Raw genomic sequence first — 27,940 nt, 5'->3', positions numbered from 1 at the left:
GAGAGAGAGAGAGAGAGGTAGAGAGCAGGCCTGGACAGAAAGAGAGAGAGAGAGAAAGAGGTAGAGAGAGAGGTAGAGCGCATGCCTGGACAGAGAGAGAGAGAGAGGTAGAGAGCAGGCCTGGACAGAGAGAGAGAGAGAGAGAGAGAGAGAGAGAGAGAGAGAGAGGTAGAGAGCAGGCCTGGACAGAGAGAGAGAGAGAGGTAGAGAGCAGGCCTGGACAGAGAGACAGAGAGGTAGAGAGCATGCCTGGACACAGAGAGCGAGAGAGAAAGAGGTAGAGAGAGAGGTAGAGAGCATGCCTGGACACAGAGAGCGAGAGAGAAAGAGGTAGAGAGAGAGGTAGAGAGCATGCCTGGACACAGAGAGCGAGAGAGGTAGAGAGCATGCCTGGACACAGAGAGAGAGAGAGAAAGAGAGAAAGAGGTAGAGAGAGAGGTAGAGAGCAGGCCTGGACATAGAGAGACTAACTGTCTTAGGTTCACTGGGTTTAGATGGACAGGTAAAGAAGGAGCTCCTGTATGTCTCCTGTTCGCTCTGGCTCCCTAACACAACGGCCCCAGGGACTCTCTGTCACACCTGGTCACCTTTACCCTCCACACATACACATACACACGCAGCCCCACCAAGTTCAAAGCACCCTCCAATGAACCACTGTTAGCCTGTGGAACACTCCCTTCCACATACTGTAGCAACAACTGCAGGTTTTTTAGTCCTCTGGGGACAGCTCTTCCTCCCTCTGTCTTTCTCTTTCTCTGTCTCTTTCTCTTTCTCTTTCTCTCTCTCTCTCTCTCTCTCTCTCTCTCTTCATCTGAATCTCTTTCTTCCCTCTCTCTTTCTCTGTCTATTATTCCTTCTATGTTTTACAGAAAGCCTGCTCCCCCTCTCACATCCCCTATCTCTCTCTCTCTCTCTCTCTCTCCCTGCTGCCAGCCTTCCCAACAAATCTATTTCTAACACTGGACTGATGTCTGGCTTTTTACCCCTAAACGGTGCTTTCTGAGAGTGTGTCCGTCTGCGTGTGTGTTTCTCGTGATTGAGGGTTCAATTAATTATTTAAGAGAGTCAGAGGGCCTGCAATATTTGACTGATGGCTCTCACAGTCACAAACACAGACAACCTACCTGTGTCTCACACACTCTGCCACACACCATTCACACACGTTTTTAATCACTCCTGATACTTCTTTAACACCACGAGAGCAGAAGGAGCAGAAGCTCAGTCCTGGCATTGGGGAACCCAGGCAGTCTCCCAGACAGATTTAGGTGTCACTCCTTAATTGCTCAAACTGCTGTGCATTTTCACTGCCGTAAAGTCATGGTTACTAGTAAGGGAGTGTGAGAAAAAAACCAGAGGGAGAAAGAACATTTTTTAATGGGGGCACCCTACTAGCCTCCCACTGTCTCTGTGTTTCTGTCTCTTCCACATGCAAATTAATATCAGTAGTGTGTGTGTGTGTGTGTGTGTGTGTGTGTGTGTGTGTGTGTGTGTGTGTGTGTGTGTGTGTGTGTGTGTGTGTGTGTGTGTGTGTGTGTGTGTGTGTGTGTGTGTGTGTGTGTGTGTGTGTGTGTGTGTGTGTGTGTGTGTGTGTGTGTGTGTGTGTGTGTGTATGTGCGTGCATGCGTGCGCGTGTGTGTGTGTGTGTGCGTGTTTATGTGTGTGGGTGTGAGTACGTGTATGTGTGTTGCTTAAGGAGAACACACAGGGTTGAAGCCTCTCTGCAGGCAGCCTCTTCTAGGAGCAGCCGGAGCTGAGCTGAGAGCCTATTATAGTCTCATAACCCAGAGAGGGGGAATAGACGTTTGATATGAAGCAAAGCAAATAGATTGGCCTTATTTCCTGTCTGGCTGGCATGCCGCAGACACTTGTGTTGCCTAGACGATGCATTAAATTGACACTACATTTTGTTAAAAATCTCACGCCTCCGTCATGTTTCCCCTAGTAATCTACAAAGTTGCCCCGTTTCATATCTGACAGTAAGGGGGAGAGAGGGAGTTGAGAGTTGCGCAATCTCTTTCTCTCGATTACTGAGGACAGAGAGAAAGAGTGAAAGGGACAGAGTGAAAGGAAGGAGAGAAGAGCGGCAGAATGAGAGAAAGAAAAAAGGCCCATATGTGTGCGATAGCGCCCTACGATTAGAGGTGAAAACAGAGATTATACCTGAGCTCCCCACGGAGACACACAAAGGGCCCCAGCACGCTGGGCATTGTGGGGAAAAGGGAAAGCAGGAGCGGCATGGCAGGGGCAGGGGAGGCAGGGGAGGCTCTCTGTAGAGCACAGAGAATGGGGGGCGGGTGGGCGACCTCGTAAACACTCCTTTAAGGAGGCTGGGTCTAGTGTGTGTGTGTGTGTGTGTGTGTGTGTGTGTGTGTGTGTGTGTGTGCGTGGGCAGGCCACAGTAATGGAATTGGAGGACTCTCCCTTTTTCTATCTCTCTGTGGAGTCAATAAAAGGCAGATAATTGAGACGTTTTGTGGTGTCTTACCCTGGTCGCTGGGCTGGAATTAAATGACAGAGACCAGTTGAACCTCCCCAGGTGCTCTGAGGGTTCTGACCTGCGCTGGTGCTTTTTAGGAAAAAAGGAGAGGGGAGGGAGGCAACTCAACATATGGGCTGGAGGAAACACACCCACACACTGAGACACATCTAGAAAAAGAAGCCTAACCATGTGTGTACTTATCTCTCTCTGTTTGGATGTGTTCTTTTCCTACGTGTTTGAGGCAGTGTGTGTCTGTGTGTGTATGTATATTGCCAGCGTGTGCCTGTGGTATTTCATGCTGGCCCAGCATGAAACGGAGAACCCTGGCCAACCTTAAAGGTGAGAGGCTGGCTTTTGAGGAGTGAAGAGTTACCTTCCAGCGCTGAAGACCTCTGTCACATGGCCCGCGCCAGAGATCCTTGACAGAGGCTAATATTGACATGTGCTGGATGTTTTCAACTCTACTTCAAACAAGGGAAAACACAGCTGTTGCTCCCCCTGAGCCTCAGTTTGCCCAGACAGGGGTAGGAATACCTTTAGTGCACCTATGCATGTTAATAAGATCTTGTTTTTGGGGGAAAGAGCAAGAAATCCAGAGGGGGATAGAGACTGAGGGCTAACAAGAGGATGTAGACCAACTCCTCTCCCTAATCCCTCCTCTGCTGGTGATAATCAACAATAATAGCACTAGTAAAAACATTCCAGAGCAAAGGTGACTGCCTGGAGAAGAAAAGGGATTAATAAGGGGAGTGATTAGGGTGCCTTCTGAGCAAAGAGAGAGAAAGAAAGAGAGATAGAAGGAGAGAGAGAGAGACAGCGGCGTGCATTCTTCCCCCTCCTTAACAGCCTAAAAACTGGTAGAGCTAGGTGCAGGTTAGCAGGGTTGCCGGGTTACTACAAAAGGCCTCTTTCATACAGGTGTGTTGACGCCCGGGGCAGGATTGGCCGTGGTCCATTCCATTTGGATTGGAACAATAACTATCATATCTCTTAAAAAAGAAAGGCAGGGCGAAGCGTCAAAAGGAGATGCCTGAGAGCCCTGCCGGAAAAAACCCTGTTGCAGTTGTCAGAGCTTGTTGATGTTGCGGGGAAGAGAAACTGGAGTTTTTTTTTCTTTTTTCCCCCCTCTATTTCCCCCTCGTGTTTTTGCTTTATTTTCTTTCCCAATTTTTCTCTGGATTTCCAGTGGTTAACATGGGTTTTGTGCCAAGGGGTGAGACAGAGTAGGGAGAAGAGAGGAGTAACGGAGGAACAAAGTCGTGGCTGTGTGAGGAGCAGCAGCTACTGCTGCGATCCGGATTAAAGTAGCGACAACCTTGAGCTTCCTGGCCCTGTGGCCCCAGCCATTGGCCACAGGAGGTGGTTTTGACAGACAGTCAGCAGTTGAGGTCTGACCGGCCGGACCTACCACAGGGGTCAGCCCCACTACCACCTGCCTCACCCCACAGGGAGGAGGGCCCAGGGGTAACCTCCCTAAAGTGGACAGTTGAGTCATTTTGGGGGGATGTTGAGTTGTGAGGGTGTCTTTGTGGATAGAGTAAGACATATTGGTCTCACTGCCCGAAGCGAATACTGCACTGTCTGTGTGCTTAGGGTCATTGTCCTGTTGGAAGGTGAACCTTCACCCCAGTCTGAGGTCCTGAGTGCTGTGGGGCAGGTTTTCATCAAGGATCTCTCTGTACTTTTCCGCGTTCATCTTCCCCTTGATCCTGACTAGTCTCCCATTCCTGCTGGTGAAAACGTCCCCACAGCATGATGTTGCCACCACCATGCTTAACCATAGAAATGGTGCCAGGTTTCCTCCAGACAAATGTTCAATATTGGTTTCATCAGACCAGTGAATCTTCCTTCTCATGGTCTGAGAGTCCTTTAGGTGCCTTTTGGCAAACTCCAAGTGGGCTGTCATGTGCCTTTTACTGAGGAGTGGCTTCCGTCGGGCCACTCTACCATAAGGCATGATTGGTGGACTGCTGCAGAAATAGTTGTCCTTCTGGAAGGTTCTCCCATCTCCACAGAAGAACTCTGGAGCTCTTGCAGAGTGACCATCAGGTTCTTGGTCACCTCCCTGACCAAGGCCCTTCTCCACAGATTGTTCAGTATGGCCTGGCGGCCAGCTCTAGGAAGAGTCTTGGAGCTTGACTGACAATTCATTTGACCTCATGGCTTGGTTTTTGGTTAACGTGCACTGTCAACTGTGGGACCTTATATAGACAGGTGTGTGCAATCAATATATTTTACCACAGGTGGAATCCAATCAAGTTGTAGAAACATCTCAAGGAAGCAGGATGCACCTGATGCTCAATTTCTAGTCTCATAGCAAAGGGTCTGTATACTTATGTAAATATGGTATTTCTGTTTTCGTTTTGTCATTATGGGGTATTGTGTGTACATTCATGAGGAAAACAATTGATTTAATCAATTTTAGAATAAAGGCTGTAACGTAACAAAATGTGCAAACAGTTCAGAGGTCTGAATACTTTCCGAATGCATTGTATTTGGTAGAGGGTGACGTTCCTCCCCCATAAGCCTGATATAGATCATCTGATGCATTGTATTTGGTAGAGGGTGACGTTCCTCCCCCATAAGCCTGATATAGATCATCTGATGCATTGTATTTGGTAGAGGGTGACGTTCCTCCCCCATAAGCCTGATATAGATCATCTGATGCATTGTATTTGGTAGAGGGTGACGTTCCTCCCCCATAAGCCTGATATAGATCATCTGATGCATTGTATTTGGTAGAGGGTGACGTTCCTCCCCCATAAGCCTGATATAGATCATCTGATGCATTGTATTTGGTAGAGGGTGACGTTCCTCCCCCATAAGCCTGATATAGATCATCTGATGCATTGTATTTGGTAGAGGGTGACGTTCCTCCCCCATAAGCCTGATATAGATCATCTGATGCATTGTATTTGGTAGAGGGTGACGTTCCTCCCCCATAAGCCTGATATAGATCATCTGATGCATTGTATTTGGTAGAGGGTGACGTTCCTCCCCCATAAGCCTGCTATAGATCATCTGATGCATTGTATTTGGTAGAGGGTGACGTTCCTCCCCCATAAGCCTGATATAGATCATCTGATGCATTGTATTTGGTAGAGGGTGACGTTCCTCCCCCATAAGCCTGATATAGATCATCTGATGCATTGTATTTGGTAGAGGGTGACGTTCCTCCCCCATAAGCCTGATATAGATCATCTGATGCATTGTATTTGGTAGAGGGTGACGTTCCTCCCCCATAAGCCTGATATAGATCATCTGATGCATTGTATTTGGTAGAGGGTGACGTTCCTCCCCCATAAGCCTGATATAGATCATCTGATGCATTGTATTTGGTAGAGGGTGACGTTCCTCCCCCATAAGCCTGATATAGATCATCTGATGCATTGTATTTGGTAGAGGGTGACGTTCCTCCCCCATAAGCCTGATATAGATCATCTGATGCATTGTATTTGGTAGAGGGTGACGTTCCTCCCCCATAAGCCTGATATAGATCATCTGATGCATTGTATTTGGTAGAGGGTGACGTTCCTCCCCCATAAGCCTGCTATAGATCATCTGATGCATTGTATTTGGTAGAGGGTGACGTTCCTCCCCCATAAGCCTGATATAGATCATCTGATGCATTGTATTTGGTAGAGGGTGACGTTCCTCCCCCATAAGCCTGATATAGATCATCTGATGCATTGTATTTGGTAGAGGGTGACGTTCCTCCCCCATAAGCCTGATATAGATCATCTGATGCATTGTATTTGGTAGAGGGTGACGTTCCTCCCCCATAAGCCTGATATAGATCATCTGATGCATTGTATTTGGTAGAGGGTGACGTTCCTCCCCCATAAGCCTGATATAGATCATCTGATGCATTGTATTTGGTAGAGGGTGACGTTCCTCCCCCATAAGCCTGATATAGATCATCTGATGCATTGTATTTGGTAGAGGGTGACGTTCCTCCCCCATAAGCCTGATATAGATCATCTGATGCATTGTATTTGGTAGAGGGTGACGTTCCTCCCCCATAAGCCTGATATAGATCATCTGATGCATTGTATTTGGTAGAGGGTGACGTTCCTCCCCCATAAGCCTGCTATAGATCATCTGATGCATTGTATTTGGTAGAGGGTGACGTTCCTCCCCCATAAGCCTGATATAGATCATCTGATGCATTGTATTTGGTAGAGGGTGACGTTCCTCCCCCATAAGCCTGATATAGATCATCTGATGCATTGTATTTGGTAGAGGGTGACGTTCCTCCCCCATACGCCTGATATAGATCATCTGATGCATTGTATTTGGTAGAGGGTGACGTTCCTCCCCCATAAGCCTGATATAGATCATCTGATGCATTGTATTTGGTAGAGGGTGACGTTCCTCCCCCATAAGCCTGATATAGATCATCTGATGCATTGTATTTGGTAGAGGGTGACGTTCCTCCCCCATAAGCCTGATATAGATCATCTGATGCATTGTATTTGGTAGAGGGTGACGTTCCTCCCCCATAAGCCTGATATAGATCATCTGATGCATTGTATTTGGTAGAGGGTGACGTTCCTCCCCCATAAGCCTGATATAGATCATCTGATGCATTGTATTTGGTAGAGGGTGACGTTCCTCCCCCATAAGCCTGATATAGATCATCTGATGCATTGTATTTGGTAGAGGGTGACGTTCCTCCCCCATAAGCCTGATATAGATCATCTGATGCATTGTATTTGGTAGAGGGTGACGTTCCTCCCCCATAAGCCTGATATAGATCATCTGATGCATTGTATTTGGTAGAGGGTGACGTTCCTCCCCCATAAGCCTGATATAGATCATCTGATGCATTGTATTTGGTAGAGGGTGACGTTCCTCCCCCATAAGCCTGATATAGATCATCTGATGCATTGTATTTGGTAGAGGGTGACGTTCCTCCCCCATAAGCCTGATATAGATCATCTGATGCATTGTATTTGGTAGAGGGTGACGTTCCTCCCCCATAAGCCTGATATAGATCATCTGATGCATTGTATTTGGTAGAGGGTGACGTTCCTCCCCCATAAGCCTGATATAGATCATCTGATGCATTGTATTTGGTAGAGGGTGACGTTCCTCCCCCATAAGCCTGCTATAGATCATCTGATGCATTGTATTTGGTAGAGGGTGACGTTCCTCCCCCATAAGCCTGATATAGATCATCTGATGCATTGTATTTGGTAGAGGGTGACGTTCCTCCCCCATAAGCCTGATATAGATCATCTGATGCATTGTATTTGGTAGAGGGTGACGTTCCTCCCCCATAAGCCTGATATAGATCATCTGATGCATTGTATTTGGTAGAGGGTGACGTTCCTCCCCCATAAGCCTGATATAGATCATCTGATGCATTGTATTTGGTAGAGGGTGACGTTCCTCCCCCATAAGCCTGCTATAGATCATCTGATGCATTGTATTTGGTAGAGGGTGACGTTCCTCCCCCATAAGCCTGATATAGATCATCTGATGCATTGTATTTGGTAGAGGGTGACGTTCCTCCCCCATAAGCCTGATATAGATCATCTGATGCATTGTATTTGGTAGAGGGTGACGTTCCTCCCCCATAAGCCTGATATAGATCATCTGATGCATTGTATTTGGTAGAGGGTGACGTTCCTCCCCCATAAGCCTGATATAGATCATCTGATGCATTGTATTTGGTAGAGGGTGACGTTCCTCCCCCATAAGCCTGATATAGATCATCTGATGCATTGTATTTGGTAGAGGGTGACGTTCCTCCCCCATAAGCCTGCTATAGATCATCTGATGCATTGTATTTGGTAGAGGGTGACGTTCCTCCCCCATAAGCCTGATATAGATCATCTGATGCATTGTATTTGGTAGAGGGTGACGTTCCTCCCCCATAAGCCTGATATAGATCATCTGATGCATTGTATTTGGTAGAGGGTGACGTTCCTCCCCCATACGCCTGATATAGATCATCTGATGCATTGTATTTGGTAGAGGGTGACGTTCCTCCCCCATAAGCCTGATATAGATCATCTGATGCATTGTATTTGGTAGAGGGTGACGTTCCTCCCCCATAAGCCTGATATAGATCATCTGATGCATTGTATTTGGTAGAGGGTGACGTTCCTCCCCCATAAGCCTGATATAGATCATCTGATGCATTGTATTTGGTAGAGGGTGACGTTCCTCCCCCATAAGCCTGATATAGATCATCTGATGCATTGTATTTGGTAGAGGGTGACGTTCCTCCCCCATAAGCCTGATATAGATCATCTGATGCATTGTATTTGGTAGAGGGTGACGTTCCTCCCCCATAAGCCTGATATAGATCATCTGATGCATTGTATTTGGTAGAGGGTGACGTTCCTCCCCCATAAGCCTGATATAGATCATCTGATGCATTGTATTTGGTAGAGGGTGACGTTCCTCCCCCATAAGCCTGATATAGATCATCTGATGCATTGTATTTGGTAGAGGGTGACGTTCCTCCCCCATAAGCCTGATATAGATCATCTGATGCATTGTATTTGGTAGAGGGTGACGTTCCTCCCCCATAAGCCTGATATAGATCATCTGATGCATTGTATTTGGTAGAGGGTGACGTTCCTCCCCCATAAGCCTGATATAGATCATCTGATGCATTGTATTTGGTGGTTGGTTATTGATGGTTATTCTCCTGATGGTTATTATTGACACATGATAATACAGGTAGAAAGAGCTGATATGGAGTTATATCAGAGGTAACGCCAACAGTCAAGCACCACTTCCCTCACACTGCAGTCAGTAACCCCACTTCTGCACCACAGAGAGAGAGAGAGAGGGGGGGGGGGAGAATGAGGTAGAGAGAGAGAGAACTAGAATGAGGGAAAGATCGAGAATGAGGGAGAGAGAGAGAGGGGGGGAGAATGAGGTAGAGAGAGAGAGAACTAGAACGAGGGAAAGATCGAGAATGAGGGAGAGAGAGAGAGGGGGGGAGAATGAGGTAGAGAGAGAGAGAACTAGAACGAGGGAAAGATCGAGAATGAGGGAGAGAGAGAGTGCCGCAGTGCTATTGATTTATTTTAATTAGCTGCTCGTTAAATCGTGTCAGTTTGCAAAACAAATATATAATTCTGTGTCTGATTTTCCACTCCACTCTTAATGACTTCTAGCTGCATACCACTGGTTGGAGAGAGAGACAGAGAAATGCTAATTCTGCCCATATTTCGTAGAGATGAATGTTACAAAAGTAAATCAGTTAAAAGTTATAGAAAATAAGGAGAGAAAACCAGTCAGTGGATGTATATGGAAAATTTAAGGTGAAGCTATTGCCTTTTGAGAGAGAGAGAGAGGGGAGAGAGAGAGAGAGAGGGGGGGGGGGGGGAGAGAGAGAGAGAGAGAGAGAGAGAGGGAGAGAGAGAGAGAGAGAGAGAGAGGGGGAAGAACATAGTGGCAGCCCTAAACACGGGCCCTTGCAGCTTCTCCTACGTCCTAAAAGAAAGCTTTCCCGGCTTCGCTTCGTTTCACATCTGCACTAAATCAAAACAAGGGGGTGATGTAATGCTGCACGGCTTATGTCTCTTCACTCCTGTTTTAACTTAAAGAAGAGAGGAACTCTCTGATATGAATAGCCGGAGGAAGCTTTCTCGCTCCTCCCCCTCGTCTCCTGGAGTAGCTTTTTGAAAGGATCCTTTTTGATAGTTTATGATAAACCCGTAGATAGGTGCTACAATCTGGTGGCTGGCTTAAACTATTACAGTGTGTCTGGGACGCCCAGGTGGACTGGAGTCAGGTGGACTGACTCCATCTGTATTTACACTACAGCAGATTATCAGCCTTGTGGACCTGGGCTGCCCTGCCCACTGCCTGATAATTAGGCCTTGTTTGCTTTGTATTAAACACACCCTCCCAAGTTAATCTGCATGCACTTCCAGGTCAAAGTGCATCATCTGTTTCTCCAGACTTTTTATTTTTATTTCTTACTAAGACTCTTCTTCCATTTTTCTCATTCTAGCGAATAGTGACTCAATCACTCACTCAGGGTTTGAAATCTTTATTTTTCTCTGAAAGCAGAACTATGGAAGCAATGAGGTCTAATAGAAAGCAGAGGACAGTGATGTTGGTAAACAATGATTGGAGGATTGAGTCTAAGCATCTTTCAGTTCAGATCGCGTCGCGTCTAATCTTTCTTGGAAAAGCAGAGGCCCAGGAATTTGACTGGCAAACGGAAAATCGCTCCAACCACCCCTCCCCTAACTTTGGCATGGATGCTTCAAATGGGCATATTCAGGTTAGCTATGGAGGCAGTAAACCGTCAACTATTTCTGTGTCACGATTCATTTAAGGACCCCTTCTCTCTTTGTTTCTTGGAGAGACATGTTTAGTTTGTCTTGTTTTCTCTCTCTCTCTTTCGTCTCTCTCTCTCTCTCTCTCTCACTTACTCCTTGTCTCTCTTTCACCACAAACTCATCAAACAAGTGACCCCGCTCCCGATTGGCTGGGCTCCCTCAGATCTCCCCATGATTGGCTCTGTGAGTCTCTCTCTCTCTTTCTTACTTTCTCTGTCTCTCTCTTGGCTGCGCTCCAGGGCTGGAGAGTTAGGCATGAGGATTTCTCCGGAAAGGAATGCTGACAACAGGAGCAAGTTACCAGGTGTGGCCGCGAGTCAGTTAACCAGAAACAAGTCATTTCTGACAGATTGAGAGGAGGAAAAAGGGAGGGGAAGAAGAACAAAAAGAGAAGAGGAGAGGAAAGCCCCAGAGATTCAACAGCTGGACTGGTTTGTTGTGATGCAAATGCAAAGTCACCATTCCTCCATTCCCTTCTCTCTGAGAGCCCTTTATTTCTCCGGGAAGAAACAGCATGTGACATTATCACAGGACGAAATAGAACACCAAGGCTAAGGTCTTCTGAAGGGGAACTTCTCTCTCTGTCTCTCTCTCACACAGGACATCAGTCATTATTATGGAACTTGAATCCCCTTCCTTGCACACACGCACTGTCTCTGGTCTGGTGTTAGCGTAGCATAGCGTGCTAACATGCTAGCTGGGGTATTTAATACCTAAACAGTTGCTTTGCAGTGGCGCTCCCCACTGTTTGAGTGAGCTGATATTAGTGGCTGGGGATCGTGTGTTGATCCAGCTCAGTGGACAGCCAGGGTCAAGTGGCCTCATGCTGTCTGGACTCCATTACTCATATTGTTGCTGTTATTGTGTTATGCTGCGAAGGCCCCATATAGAAAAACACCCAGAGCTGCAGTAAATCCATGTCTCTATAGGACTTGTTTTGAAAGTGATACACTCTTGGCCCTGTGGCAGACAGAGAGTTTGTACATAGACACAGTGTGTCCCTGGTAGATTTAAATGTGCTGGGTGAAGTACTGTATCTGTGAGTGGAGTCCCATTTGCACTTCCCTGTGTACAGTAGGCTACATTCACAGGCATGCACATACACACGTACACACATGCTGGATACGGGCATGAACAAGTACACACACATACACACACAGAAGAGTTTTCCGTACGAATTAGAAGTGATTGGAACCTTTTTTATACTATTTTGGGTCTCTGAGTGGATTAGTAAAGCAGGGTGCACATTAAACAGTCTCTCTCTCTCTCTCTCTCTCTCTCTCTCTCTCTCTCTCTCTCTCTCTCTCTCTCTCTCTCTCTCTCTCTCTCATACACACGCAGCCCCACCAAGTTCAATGCACCCTCCAATGCACTACTGTTAGCCTGTGGAACACTCCCTTCCACATACTGTAGCAACAACTGCAGGTTGTTTAGTCCTCTGGGGACAGCTCTCCCTCTCTCTCTCTCTCTCCCTCTCTCTCTCTCTCTCTCTCTCTCTCGCTCTCTGTAAAGTACACATTCTTAGCGGTATCCACAGAAATGACCTCCCCAAGACCCCGTAACCTTGCTTTAATTATTTGTTTGAAAACAGCATGGAGTTCCCATGCTGAGAGTCGCTGTGTGTGCGTGTGTGCGTGTGTGCGTGTGTGTGTGTGTGTGTGTGTGTGTGTGTGTGTGTGTGTGTGTGTGTGTGTGTGTGTGTGTGTGTGTGTGTGTGTGTGTGCGGGTGTGTGAATCGTAATGCCGTGCAGTGTAAGGACATAAGGGAAACCATCAGATGTAAATACTAAAACATGGTTGGAGGTTTTGGAGAAACCTGTGGTTGTGTCTATTGTGTGGATGAGTCTATTCTGTGGTTGTGTCTATTCTGTGGATGTGTATATTCTGTGGATATGTCTATTCTGTGATTGTGTGTATTCTCTGGATGTGTCTATTCTGTGGATGTGTCTATTCTGTGGATGTGTCTGTTCTGTGGTTGTGTCTATTCTGTGGTTGTGTCTATTCTGTGGTTGTGTCTATTCTGTGGATGTGTATATTCTGTGGATATGTCTATTCTGTGATTGTGTGTATTCTGTGGATGTGTCTATTCTGTGGATGTGTCTATTCTGTGGATGTGTCTGTTCTGTGGTTGTGTCTATTCTGTGGATGTGTCTATTCTGTGGATGTGTCTATTCTGTGGATGTGTCTGTTCTGTGGTTGTGTCTATTCTGTGGATGTGTGTGAGTTCGAAGGTTTGGGAGTGTAGTCGCCCCCCTTACACACATGGACACATCCCTTCATCCCTGCCTGCCTGCCATCCATCCCTTCCCTCCTCCCTCCATCAATGCCATCCATCCATCCCTTCACTCCTCCATCCATCCATCCATCCCTGCCTGCCTGCCTGCCATCCATCCATCCATCCATCCTGTCCCTCCTCCCTCATCCCTGCCTGCCATCCATCCCTTCCCTCCCTCTCCCTCCCTCCCTGCCTACCATCCATCCCTTCCCTCATACCTCCATCCCTGCCTGCCATCCTTCCCTCCTCCCTCCATCCCTGCCTGCCATCCATCCCTTCACTCCTCCCTCCCTCCCTGCCTGCCATCCATCCCTTCCCTCCTCCCTCCCTCCCTGCCTGCCATCCATCCCTTCACTCCTCCCTCCCTCCCTGCCTGCCATCCATCCCTTCACTCCTCCCTCCATCCCTGCCTGCCATCCATCCCTTCACTCCTCCCTCCCTCCCTGCCTGCCATCCATCCCTTCACTCCTCCCTCCCTCCCTGCCTGCCATCCATCCCTTCACTCCTCCCTCCCTCCCTGCCTGCCATCCATCCCTTCCCTCCTCCCTCCCTCCCTGCCTGCCATCCATCCCTTCACTCCTCCCTCCATCCCTGCCTGCCATCCATCCCTTCACTCCTCCCTCCCTCCCTCCCTGCCTGCCATCCATCCCTTCACTCCTCCCTCCCTCCCTGCCTGCCATCCATCCCTTCCCTCCTCCCTCCCCCCCTGCCTGCCATCCATCCCTTCACTCCTCCCTCCATCCCTGCCTGCCATCCATCCCTTCACTCCTCCCTCCCTCCCTGCCTGCCATCTATCCCTTCACTCCTCCCTCCCTCCCTGCCTGCCATCCATCCCTTCACTCCTCCCTCCCTCCCTGCCTGCCATCCATCCCTTCACTCCTCCCTCCCTCCCTGCCTGCCATCCATCCCTTCACTCCTCCCTCCCTCCCTGCCAGCCATCCATCCCTTCACTCCTCCCTCCCTCCCTGCCAGCCATCCATCCCTTCACTCCTCCCTCCCTCCCTGCCTGCCATCCATCCCTTCACTCCTCCCTCCCTCCCTGCCTGCCATCCATCCCTTCCCTCCTCCCTTCACTCCTCCCTCCCTCCCTGCCATCCATCCCTTCCCTCCTCCCTTCACTCCTCCCTCCCTCCCTGCCTGCCATCTATCCCTTCACTCCTCCCTCCCTCCCTGCCTGCCATCCATCCCTTCACTCCTCCCTCCCTCCCTGCCTGCCATCCATCCCTTCACTCCTCCCTCCCTCCCTGCCTGCCATCCATCCCTTCACTCCTCCCTCCCTCCCTGCCAGCCATCCATCCCTTCACTCCTCCCTCCCTCACTGCCAGCCATCGATTCCTTCACTCCTCCCTCCCTCCCTGCCTGCCATCCATCCCTTCACTGCTCCCTCCCTCCCTGCCTGCCATCCATCCCTTCACTCCTCCCTCCCTCTCTGCCTGCCATCCATCCCTTCCCTCCTCCCTCCCTCCCTGCCTGCCATCCATCCCTTCACTCCTCCCTCCCTCCCTGCCTGCCATCCATCCCTTCACTCCTCCCTCCCTCCCTGCCTGCCATCCATCCATTCACTCCTCCCTCCCTGCCTGCCATCCATCCCTTCACTCCTCCCTCCATCTCTGGAGAATTTCTGCTGGTGTTGTTTGAAGCACACACCATTAGCAGCTCATAAGAGGAGAGAAAACAGTGTTATCAGGGCTGGCTCTGATAATCTCAATTGGCTTTACTCAACCTGATAAAAGGTGCTCTAGGGGCAGAGTGGGGCTTCGGTCGGTCAGCAACCCCCTCCCTCCCCGCTGCCCCTACCAACCGCCTTACTTTGGCCACTTGTTCAGAGAATAAAAACAGAACCATGTGTGTGTTTGTGTGTGGGGAGGGGGGGGGGATCAATCTTGGCAGCGGCCCTGACAGAAAGTAATAGAAAATCTATATGCACTCAGTTGCCAGTTTTAAGGTACACCCATCTAGTACCGAGATGGACCCAGCCTTTGCCTCCAGACCTGCCTGAATTCTTTGGGTCATGGATTCTATTCTCAGATACGCTGTTACATTCAAACGTTGCTCAATTGGTATCGAGGGACCTATGATTGTTGCACCGTTCTCGGCAAACACTAGACACCGTTTCTGAGGTACTGGAACCGGTGCGCCAGGCACCGACGGGAATGGGTAAAACGACAATCGTTTAGCCGGTTCTATCGTTCAATTGAAGTAACTGAATGCCTCGATGCCTGTCTGCCTGCTTTATATAGGCCACGTGACTCACTGTCTGTAGGAGCGAACCATTTTCGTGAACGGGGGGGTGTACCTAATAAACCGGCTACTGAGTGTATGTTTGTGTATGCTGCTGTGAAGAACTGTTTTCCCTACTCAAATGACCATGTTGGAACAGCATAACAGTTGAGTGTAGACAGCAACCAGATAGGAAAATATGTTTGTGTATAGCTGTGCAATACCTTTCATAAGAAGTACAAATGAGCAACCGTTTAGTTGGATAAGATCAAAACGTGTTCTAAATAGATCAGTAACTCAAACACGCTGTTCCATGTGCACTTTGTTATTCCTGGGGCTCTGTCTTCCTGTCACTGATCCAGGATGGGAATATTTAGCACCTGCAAGAAACATTCCTGATATTAAGTGCTTATGGTTGTCCAGAATAGGTAAGAATCCACATGGTTATAATTTCCAAACCATATGTGCCATCTTGGGAGAAAGAAAAAAAGAGAGAGCAGGACATATATTTTTGGCAGGCCTTGTTCTGTGGGTCTTGTTCTATGGGCCTTGATCTATGAGCCTTGCTCTGTGAGCCTTGCTCTGTGGGCCTTGCTGTGGGCCTTGCTCTATGGGCCTTGATCTGTGAGCCTTGCTCTGTGTGAGCCTTGCTCTGTGTGAGCCTTGCTCTGTGTGGGCCTTGATCTGTGAGAGCCTTGCTCTGTGTGAGCCTTGCTCTGTGAGAGCCTTGCTCTGTGTGAGCCTTGCTCTGTGTGGGCCTTGCTCTGTGGGCCTTGCTCTGTGTGAGCTTTGCTCTGTGAGCCTGCCCAGAGCGAGCACGATAGCAGGAATTTCTGCTTTGTTTACTTACTCACCTGGTGTAGATGCTGGAAGCCTGACTCTTTCTAATGTACTGCAGGTGTAGTGACACTTCTGACAGTAAAGGTAGACGATAGACAGCCAAATATGCTCTTTTATATCCCTCTAACTCATAGTGTGTTTATTTAAATGAATTTTTAAAATGTATTTTTTATTTCACCTTTATTTAACCAGGTAGGCTAGTTGAGAACAAGTTCTCATTTACAACTGCGACCTGGCCAAGATAAAGCATAGCAGTGTGAACAGACAGCAACATAGAGTTACACATGGAGTAAACAATAAACAAGTCAATAACACAGTAGAAATGTTTTTACATTTTTTTTTTAAAGAGTCTATATACATTGTGTGCAAAAGGCATGAGGAGGTAGGCGAATAATTACAATTTAGAAGATTAACACTGGAGTGATCAATGATGAGATGGTCATGTGCAGGTAGAGATACTAGTGTGCAAAAGAGCAGAAAAGTACATAAATAAAAACAGTATGGGGATGAGGTAGGTAAATTGGGTGGGCTATTTACCGATGGACTATGTACAGCTGCAGCGATCGGTTAGCTGCTCAGATAGCAGATGTTTAAAGTTGGTGAGGGAGATGAAAGTCTCCAACTTCAACGATTTTTGCAATTCGTTCCAGTCCCAGGCAGCAGAAAACTGGAAGGAAAGGCGGCCAAATGAGGTGTTGGCTTTAGGGATGATCAGTGAGATACACCTGCTGGAGCGCGTGCTACGGGTGAGTGTTGCCATCATGACCAGTGAACTGAGATAAGGCGGAGTTTTACCTAGCATGGACTTGTAGATGACCTGGAGCCAGTGGGTCTGGCGACGAATATGTAGCGAGGGCCAGCCGACTAGAGCATACAGGTCGCAGTGGTGGGTGGTATAAGGTGCTTTAGTAACAAAGCGGATGGCACTGTGATAAACTGCATCCAGTTTGCTGAGTAGAGTATTGGAAGCCATTTTGTAGATGACATCGCCGAAGTCGAGGATCGGTAGGATAGTCAGTTTTACGAGGGTAAGTTTGGCGGCGTGAGTGAAGGAGGCTTTGTTGCGAAATAGAAAGACGATTCTAGATTTGATTTTGGATTGGAGATGTTTGATATGAGTCTGGAAGGAGAGTTTACAGTCTAACCAGACACCTAGGTACTTATAAGATGTCCACATATTCTAGGCCGGAACCATCCAGGGTGGTGATGCTAGTCGGGCGTGCGGGTGCAGGCAGCGAACGGTTGAAAAGCATGCATTTGGTTTTACTAGCGTTTAAGAGCAGTTGGAAGCCACGGAAGGAGTGTTGTGTGTGAGCCACAGATAGTTTAAACTGGTATTTACGATAGGTCCAAAAACAAAACCTCTCTTCAATAGATCACACATCACAGTCCCAAATCAACATTGATATGATCTGCCTAACTTTTCCTCTCTCTTTTCCCATGTAGGCGTTAGTCTGTCATTTCTCTGTCTGGGTTCAGCAGTACAGTCTATCTGCCCTCTGGGTGCACCCTCGCAAATAAGCTTGCATCCATCTCTTTTCCCAACCGTGCGTTTTGTCCATTTACCAATGTCACTTTGAGCAGGCAGATTACGGCCGTTTACGTTAATAGGTGAAGGTAAAGGCAGGTATCAGGGGTTCATGGGGGATTAGGAACTCAAATTGGTTCCAGAACCTTCCCTTTTTTCCATCTCCATTTCCTCCATGTTCCAAAAAAGTTACCTTTCTCTCTTTTTTATTCTTTGAAAAGGGGCTCCATGCTGGAATCACCCCATGATGATCTGAAACCTTCCTCTAATATCAACCACATGTGGGTACCTTTAGCGCTACCGAGCTCACTCCTCTCTGACTTCTTAGTATGAGAGAGAGAGAGAGAGAGATAGGGAGGTACTAGAGTTCACTATTTTTTATTTTTTTATTTAACCTTTATTTAACTAGGCAAATCAGTTAAGAACAAATTCTTATTTACAATAACGGCCTACACCTGCCAAATCTGGATGACACTGGGCCAACTGTGCGCCGCCCTATGGAACTCCCAATCACGGCCGGTTGTGATACAGCCTAGATGGAGATGACCAGTATAGGTAAAGCTGGCCCAGTCTGGGGTAGTGAAGCCAGCTTGTCTTTGACACAGCCCTGGGTCACTGCGTCCCATTTGGGACTTTAAGAGGTTGCCCCTGGCTGGCAGTCACCTCCAGATGACCCCTTGGTCTTTACAGTGGAAAGTGGCGGGAGCAGAGAGGAGAGTCGGGGAGGACTGCACAGGGAAGGCTTTGTGGAACTGCACTTATTCACCGCTGTGGCGGTGATAAAACTTCACACAGCCTAATTGATGGGCTTGCTGACATAACAATACCTTGTGAAAGAGCCGAGTGGCCATGCCTGGTCCTCATTTATAGACAGCTGGACGGGGAGCACAACCCCCCGCAATGAAAAGAGAGAGAGAGAGATAGAGAGAGTTGGGGGGGGTGGGGGCAAATGAAAGGGACCATTTGTATGTTGCCCCTTGCGAACGTATATTATTTTGAATTTCTAATGAGTGATAACACGCGAGGAATAACATGTTTATAGGGTGCGCATGTGTGTTAATGTGTGTGCGTGAGTGCATGTGTGTGAGAGAGAGTTGTGACATAGCCTACTGCGTGGTCTAGTTTCTCAGTGGCATGGCTGCTTCACCATAGCACACACTTAATGCCTGTGGAATGCTTTCCCGGTCTCCATAGCAACCAAATGTAATCAAAAGCTTTATTAAACAAGGGAAATAGATCATAAGGGGCATTAAAAGAAAACCTTGTTGGGTTTCCAAGTCTGCTCACAATCACCCTTTTGTTGTTGCTGTATCTGTTTTGATTGGCTCTCCAAGAGCCAGTGGCTAATGTTGTTACTAAGTCATGCAAAACTGTGTTGTTGTGCTGCGGTTTCCGATGAACTCTCCTGTTGGTGAATGCTGTGTGATTGAAAGTGTTTTTCTCTTTTCTTCTCTCTTCTCTCCCAGGTTCATTAATGCCAGGAGAAGAATAGTACAGCCCATGATTGACCAGTCAAATCGAGCAGGTAAGAAAGTCTACTCTGCACATCTTTTCCACTTTTTCCAGAAACACCAGCTCTTCCAGTTAATGTACTGGCATACACATCATGCCTACTAGCCTGGATTTGTAAGGGAGAATCCCCAGCCCCCCTACTACCACCAAACACACACACACACACCACACCCTATCTTCTTATTTTCTCAATGGGAAGTGTGTGGTGGTGACGCTATCTGTTAGTTGATTGCCTGTAATTGCCGATATCCTAATCTAACACTGAGAGGTGCTTTAGCAACATGTTCTCTCTCTGTGAATTGCTAATTGGGCACAAGAGAAGCTCCAGGAATGCTTGGAGCATTTTGGTATCTACTTTGTGTTTTTTAACTCACTCAATTCCCAAGTGTCAGTCCTCTGGCTGTTGCTGCTCGGTATTCACTTAGCCCAGATTTGAAATATCAAGGGTCCTATATGTGATTGTATTGAACGTCATCATTTCAATTTAGTAATTGTGGGCGATTAATTCATTCTGGTCATGAAAAACTACCTAACAGATGAAAATGAGTTTAATATGATCCATTGATCTCTGATTTCTGTCTGGACGCCCTACGTAAGGGAGAGATTTTGTATTTATTATGGATCCCCATTAGCTGCTGCCAAGGCGCAGCTACTCTTCCTGGGGTCCGGCAAAATTAAGGCAATTTTAATACAATTTTAAAAACATTACAATGCGTGCATTACAGTTTCACAACACACTAAGTGTGTGCCCTCAGGCCCATACTCCACTACCACATATCTACAACGCAAAATCAATTTCCATTCCTCCGAAAAGGATTAAGGAAGGGTTCATATTGCAAATTGATCAGGCATTGATTTTCCATATCTACAATGGTCAGACGACAAAAAGCACTGAAAGATTAAGTCATAAACATGCCACTCTAGAATCGAGCAAATAATCCGGGCAGGAATTTATGTAGCCACCCTAGGCCGTATCGACTGTAACATTACTAAGGAAAAACGCCACATAATTTGTCTTTGAGGGAGAAAAGCTTTTTGTTGATTAGCTCGCTCCAAATCTAGAGAGAGACCCACAAATTGGGGAGGAGATTGTGCAAATTAAGTTAAACAGTTATTGAAATGAGACGCGCCTTTCCAAATCTCAGTACAATTATTGTGGTTTGTTGGGAATATTTGAGAGAGAGGAGAGAAGAGAGAGACAGAGAGCGTGTGTTTAGAGTGTGGCAATCAGTAATCTCTCTGAAGACAGCATGACTAAAAGCTTCCCCTAATCTTCAATTTGACAGATTACTCCAGATTAGGCTGTTTAGTCCAGGAATATGCTGTTTGCTACAGACTCCACAATACTCTTACTGAATAGGGCTAATGATATGACACTATGACCTAATTTGATTACTACTGTGGACAGTATTATGATGCTTGAATAATATTTTTATATGAATCTTATTTGTAAATAATGATCATGATCAGTGTTTTCAGCTTCGCTGTACTCAGGAGATTTTAACTCATTTGAATTTGCAGGGGTAGATAATGACAATTGCAGGGGGGTAAATAGTGATGTTTTTGCCAATGATGTCCCATAACGTGTCTCTGTCCATGAAATAACATCCCTGTTGCTTTGGGAATGGCTGGTGATGGTCTTGACAGAAAATCCTGATCATGTCAAACTGCTTGCTTCCTTTTCTCAGTTAGAGAGCAATGCATTACCCCTTCTTTTGTCTAATGTTAAAGTGTGTGTGTGTGTGTGTGTATGTGTATGTGTATGTGTGTGTGTGTGTGTGTGTGTGTGTGTGTGTGTGTGTGTGTGTGTGTGTGTGTGTGTGTGTGTGTGTGTGTGTGTGTGTGTGTGTGTGTGTGGACTCATACTGTATGTGTTTGCATGCCATGCATCAGTCATGGTGGACATAATGTGTTGCAGTATGTTTGGGCCGGAGCTGGGACAGTAAGCTGATTGTGTGGTTTGTCTTCTCTCCCCCCCCCTCGTGTCCATGTTTTGACTACAATCAGGTTTTCTTCTTGATCCTTCAGTGAGTCAAGGAGCAGCGTACAGTCCGGAGGGCCAGCCCATGGGCAGCTTTGTACTGGACGGCCAGCAGCACATGGGGATCCGACCAGCTGGTAAGGCCCCCCTCCTCCTCCTCCTGTCCTGCATACTGTATACTAGTCACTGTGCTGTGTATGTTTACAGTCACCAATGCAACCCCTGTGACTGTATGACTACTGACAGCAACACACTCCAACCCCTCTAGCCCTGGAAATGTCACACCAGCACTGACTACTGTGCTGTACATGGCAGCATCATCAACCCAATACTAACCAATGTCACAAAACTACTGATGATATCACTGCACCATAATAGAGTTCACTTACTCAGTCAACTCCACCCTCCTCTCTCAACTCCCTTAGGTATCACTATTTACCTCCATTTCCTTGTCTCTCTTTTCACCCATCTCTAGAAAATGACACAAATCTTTGTAACGAACGGGGAGATTTGTGGAGACTAACATTTTTAGACACTTAACTACTGCACCTTCTCTTCCTCTTCCTCTCTGTAACCAATCCGTCCTTCTACCTACCAGGGTGTCTATCTGCTCTGACCTGTCTGCCATTCCACCTTTGACCTTCTGCTGACTGTGTTTTTCCTCTTCTAGGGCCTATGAGTGGAATGGGGATGAATATGGGCATGGATGGGCAATGGCACTACATGTAACCTCCATCTTGTAAAGCAAAACGCAACGAAAAAGGGGGAAGTAAGTACAACTGGGCTTTATTTCTCAAACCTCTGGGCTTGTGGTTTTAACCCACAAACCCCCTTACTTCACCACATTCCCCCTCCCATCCCCACCCTAATTTTACAACAACCTCCCCCACAGCAACCCCCTTGACAACCAGTGAGTGTGGTTGGTGTAGCATGGTGCTTTAAGGGGCGGAAGGGGGGTAAGGAAGGGGGGTTAGCTAGCTACTGAAAGATGAATAGAAGGACTGGGAATAGTGGGAGTTGCCGCCATGCCGTGAAGCTTTCTCCTGTTGGTCCCTGGGAGAGAGAGGGGGGACTTGTGGCGCCAGCCCAGACAACAGAAGAACAACCAGCACAACCAACAACCAAGGTCTTGATAGCATGGCATGTACCGACACCACACATTCATTTATCCCAACAGGGCCATCTCTCTCCCCATCTCTGACAGCCAATGCAAATGTTGGACATTTAGGGAAAAATAACATCTCCAGAGGCAGGGTCTGACGGGGAGAAATTAAGCAGGCTCCAGTGAAGCGATAAAGAAGGAGAAGTGAAACTGTCCTCTGAGTGACATAAATCTGTCTTGGGAACGATTGATGCCCAAATTATCTTATATGCAAAGACGGGAGCGCCGCAGTACATTACGGTCCTCGGGCGAGATATACGAGCCGTGGGTGACATGGCCGATCCTTCACTGGGGGGTGGGGTTGGCAAGTAGGGGTGCGAGGGGAGTGAGGGGAGGGGACCTGTGTGTTTTGATTATTTTTTACTGGAGGGGGCATTGACTAGCCCCGTCATGAGACACACAGAGACAGAGCAAAGAGAGACACAGAGATACATTTAAAGGACCCGAGACCCTCTCACACACAGACACACACACACACACACACTGTCTGATTAATCCTGGCCATTCCACCTCCCACTAGTGCCAGAGCGCTGACATTTGAAAAATCAAGATGTATCACATCCCAACGGCGGCGGGGCAGAAGAGATTTTATTTAACACCCAAACTCCTTTGCCCAGTGAGGCACAATATAATGACACTTACCTTGATTAAAAGAACCCTTTATATGTAAATGGAGCCTGGAATTTCCGAAGAGTCACCAAAGCCATTCTATTGGCAAAGCCCATTTCTCTCCTCTTTTTTCTCCCTCCCTCTCTCATCTCATCCCCTCCTGTCTTTGCTAATGGCGTCAGGGATTAAAAAAAACTTTGGGAAGCAATGTTCCCTAAAACAGACACAGAGACAACATTTGCTCAGCTTGGCTAATTCTTAATATAGGCTATATAATTTTGAGACTATTCAATTACATAACATATTTTATGCTTCATGACCAATTACATTAATAGCTTAATACAGAGGAATATTATCATCTTCTGATTTGATTACGCCGCCAAACAATATGGTATATTTGGTACTTAATTATCTTCAGCCATTGAGCAGGCCTGCTCTACCAGAACAGGACAGAACTGAACAGAATGGGAAGAAATATAAAGAGAGGGGGATAGGGAGAGAGGAGAGAGAGAGTGTGGGGAGAAGAGAGGAGAGGAGAGAGAGAGAGAGTGGGGGAGAGGAGAGGAGAGGAGAGAGAGAGGAGAGAGGGATAGAGAGAGAAAGGGATAGAAAGAGAGAGAGAGAGAGAGAGAGAGAGAGAGAGAGAGAGAGAGAGAGAGACCAGTCTCACCATTATTGTCTTCAGATGATTTGACCACTCCTGTTAATAAAGGGGGCCCACAGATCTACTTAACAGAATGACTGCAGCTTACAAGACTGGAGATTACCGTCTTACAGTGTCAAAAACATCTGTTGGGCCTTTTAACAGGAGCCGCTCCAGGTTATATGGAGGTGAGGGCACCCCTCACATACCCCTCGCACAGCCCTTGCCATACACCCCAGCCCTGCCCAGCCCAACCCAGCATGTCCAGATTGAATTACTTATTTTATGACCCCGTAGTGAGGTTTTAAGAGAACACTGCGACAAACTTGTGAATTTCCAATGAACTAGACGTGGATAGTAGGAGGGTAGTGAGTATTAGAAAATGGCACCTTGCTTTCAGCCAATGAGATTGGTCATTAATTTTGGCCTCTGCTGTCCTGTTTTCTCCCTCGCTACCTCCTCAACTTGCTGGGCTCTGCTCTGTCATTTCTTAATTGCGGTGTACTAAGGTGGAGGAATGTGGAGAGTGAGCATGCCTGGTGACCTTGTGGCGACCACTCTCCTTCACCCCTCCCTCCCAAGCAGCGTTAATCCCCCAAGGGTTCACATTACAAAGCAGGCCTATCCAGGCCCCACTGGCTCCAGCACCAGAAGTATCCCACCCCAGACCCACACCTGCTCTCCCCTGCTTCTCTCCAGGGTCCAGGACTTTGGGCCAGGCCTGTTCCCATACTCCAGTCCCAGGCCACAGGGCCCCCCACCACCACTACCTTCTCCCTGGTCTGCAGACAACAAACACACCCCTGAATAACCAAACAGAAGCACCACTGAGCAGGCTTCTGTTTCCACCAACCAGGCACAGAGTGAGGGGATGCCAACATGCTGGGGTCTCCACACACATCAGCACAGGGCCCAACTCTCCGTACCAAGGGGTATCACATCAGCACAGGGCCCTACTCTCTGTACCAAGGGGTATCACATCAGCACAGGGTCCTACTCTCCGTACCAAGGGGTATCACATCAGCACAGGGCCCTACTCTCCGTACCAAGGGGTATCACTTCAGCATATTCCTCCCTCTCCTCCCTACCTCCTTTTTCTCCCTCCCTCTCTTCCACTCTACATTCTCTCTCCCTCCTTTTATCTCTCTGTTGGCTCTGTTTCTTGCTGTCTCTGTGCTTTAGCTGTTGTTGTCATTATACTTTTCCAAGAGCAGCACTTTGTTTTGGTTAAAAGTGCCTCTTATTGGAGGGGAAAACGCAAAGCCTTGAATGCTATTCTTAGACTGGCGTGTTGTTATAGTTAAATGGCTCTAAATTATTTAATAACTTCTTTAATGGGTTTTAAATCAAACATGTTCACAGTAGTGCGTCCCCCTGAGAAAACGCCTCTATTCGGGTTGTCACTACATTCAGTGGGGGAATTGACTCTTCTGCCTGTAAAAATATTAGTGTTGCTAACATCAGTTTGGCAGCTAGCTTCACATCCTCCAGGACGATTGTGTCTGGATGGCTGGTCATTTATGAACATTTGAACATCTTGGCCATGTTCTGTTATAATCTCCACCCGACACAGCCAGAAGAGGACTGGCCATCCCACATAGCCTGGTTCCTCTCTAGGTTTCTTCCAAGGTTTTGGCCTTTCTAGGGAGTTTTTCCTAGCCACCGTGCTTCTACACCTGCATTGCTTGCTGTTTGGGGTTTTAGGCTGGGTTTCTGTACAGCACTTTGAGATATCAGCTGATGTACGAAGGGCTATATAAATCAATTTGATTTGATTTGATTTGATTTGATTTGGTTGGAAATCACTTTCCAACCTGAGAACTGACCATGATTCTATTGACATTGTAACAGACTCTCAATCACCTAAAATTTAGTGATAAAATAGCTTTTTTAGCTCCTAAAACAACATTTCGGAAGTAGCTTTGGACTTTTGGGGCATGTGTAATCCTAAATGAAGTTAGTATGTTATTTTACTTAATTTTTACACCACAAAATGAGCTCACTTTACACAAGGTATAAATTAATGTTTTATTTTATGTCAGAATTACGAAATTTGGAATTCAGTAGTCCATTTTTGTAATACTTTTCCATTCAAGTGAGTGCTTGTTTTTAACCCTCCCTCTCTCTCTCTGATCTCAGGGCTTCAAGGCATGCCAGGGGAGTACGTACCTCAGAGTGGTCCTATGGGCATGAGCATGGCCCCGCAAAGTTACACCCCTCCTCATCAGATGACCCCTCACCCCACCCAGCTTCGACACGGACCCTCCCTCCACCCCTAACTGCCCGGCCCCCATCACCTTCATCACACCCACCATCCCCATCACTCAGCCATGCTGATGCACGGAGGACCCCCCTCTCAACCAGGAATCACCATGTCTGCACATAGCCCCCGGCCACCCCCCGCAGAGCCCCATTGACCCCAGCGCTGGAGGACAAGGCCTGGACATCCACGCCCAATTGTATAAGGGAACTTTACTACCACAATGACGTCAACATCATCAACAACAACAGCAGCAGCTACTAAGAGAAAAAAACAACAACAACCCTACAACAAAGCTATTTTCAGAAAACATTTCAGAATAAAAACGCAAAGCCCTTTGACCGGAATTAGACATTAAAAACAGAATTCCAGATGAGCTGTGATGATTTTTTCCTTTTTTTTTTTGTTTTTACTTGTCAATTTTGTTACTTTCATCCAAATGGAGGACCAAGCTGACATGAACACTTTGTCTTGGGCTTTTGTTAAAGATCAACAGATGTTCTAACAACGGACACGTGCAAACACGGACACGCACACAACTCAAGACACACACATACAAACACAGTACCCACTCTCTCCAGTGACACGTTCAACTCATTTTCAAATGAAATCACTCTGGAAAATTGAGAGAAAAAAAGAGAAGAAAAGATTCCCAAGAGTTATAACTACTGTAGTATAAAAATTATAGAAACGAAGTTAAAACGTGTGCATTTTTCGTTGATCACTCAATTTATGTTTCCTGAGCTAGTTATAGAATTAAAGGTTAAGCCTTTCTCTCACACTGTGTGTGCTCCTTCCTGGAGGAGAAACTGTCTCGGTGGTGCAGCAGCACTATAAAACAGAAAAGATGGAACATCTCAACAACGGACTCCCATTCGCTCCCAACCAGAGCAACAGGCAGAACAGGCGCTGTCCCCATAGAGAACAGGGCATGATGGGAAAAGGCTGCTAAATGACATCTGATCTCTCCAGAAGATTCAGTTTAAAAATGTTTCATGCCCCTCATTTTTTTGGTTCATGAATGAATGTTGCCCTGTAGGTATATAAACAAAAGTTATTAGTTTGAATTGCCCAAGCACTGGATTGTGTTGGTTTTATACATTTTTATTTTATTTTATTTTTTTGTATCCTGGACTCTCATTGACAGAGCCTATTGAAGGAAGCTAGTGGAAAAGCAGCATCCTACTTTGCTTCTTTGCCTCTGGATAAACATACTTGCCATATGGACAATACTGACACAATGGTGGATTCTTTGGCACTGGGAGAAACAATTGATGGTTGATGCACCAAAAAACATAAAAAAGACAAAAAGACAAAAAAATAACTTAAATTATGAACTCAAAGCTTTGGGAAAAAGCTAAGAGAATATTGCAACAAACTTCGTACAGAGTTCAGTCTATTAATTGTTTCATGTTAGATATTCTATGTGTTTACCTCAATTGAAAAAGAATGTTTTTGCTAGTTTCAGATCTGCTGTGGCATTGATATTGTATGTCTATGAATTCCTTCCTTTTTCAGCACGTGTTCCTCACTAGATGATACAATGCCATCTCCCTTAAGCTTTGTCAAAAATACATTATTAAATACTTGTATGAGGACTGTGACGTAATGTTTAAAAGGTGTTCAGTCACAAATGCTGTAATAAATATTTCATTTTTGATTTTTGTTAGATTTGTGTGTGCTGTGTGTTACGAACATAACTAAGAGTAATAGTAATTAAGCCTACATAGTAATGGGTTTATATTTATTATAGGTCGTATATTATTATTATTATTATTGCAAAGTTATCATGGTGATAGTTCTGACAGAAAATGGTTAACAAAGTTTGGCTAAATAGCTATATCAATATTAGGGTAATGCTATAAAAAGCACGATTGTTCATTCAAAGACAGTGCATTTCTACACACTTAGGTTACCTTACCCGGTAAAGTTTATAGTTGCAAAACCCCCAAGGGAGTGGTGCCACTTTAGTGGAATGAAGAAAGAAAAGCAATCTGGCGACCTGTTGCAACAAAAGAAATTAATCATTTAAAATGTATTTTAAATCTGTGTTTTAATTATATTTGCAATGGTTTGCTTTGTCAGAAACACAAATATGGCATGATTTTTTGTTTTT

The 27,940-nt window shown here is 46.5% G+C and overlaps 1 protein-coding gene across 4 annotated transcripts in view; it reads left to right on the top strand.

Moving 5' to 3' along the window:
• The window catches only part of LOC110505709 (homeobox protein Meis2), a 128,379-nt gene extending 100,886 nt beyond the window's left edge, over nt 1-27,493 (top strand). For 3 of the 4 annotated variants that reach the window (XM_036962752.1, XM_036962750.1, XM_036962751.1), the window contains exons 10-13: nt 19,124-19,182; nt 21,177-21,287; nt 21,821-21,919; nt 25,704-27,493. In XM_036962752.1, the coding sequence (XP_036818647.1) occupies nt 19,124-19,182; nt 21,177-21,287; nt 21,821-21,879 (229 nt within the window). In that variant the 3' untranslated portion in view covers nt 21,880-21,919; nt 25,704-27,493. The remainder of the gene's footprint in view (nt 1-19,123; nt 19,183-21,176; nt 21,288-21,820; nt 21,920-25,703) is intronic. The other variant, XM_036962753.1, reaches the window with a different exon arrangement.
• Nucleotides 27,494-27,940: the final 447 nt, after the last annotated feature.

Source organism: Oncorhynchus mykiss, chromosome 25 (assembly GCF_013265735.2).
Source record: "Oncorhynchus mykiss isolate Arlee chromosome 25, USDA_OmykA_1.1, whole genome shotgun sequence".
Classification (NCBI taxonomy): domain Eukaryota; kingdom Metazoa; phylum Chordata; class Actinopteri; order Salmoniformes; family Salmonidae; genus Oncorhynchus; species Oncorhynchus mykiss.
Note: the sequence above shows the minus strand (reverse complement) of the source record. Positions and strands in the feature narration are given on the sequence as shown.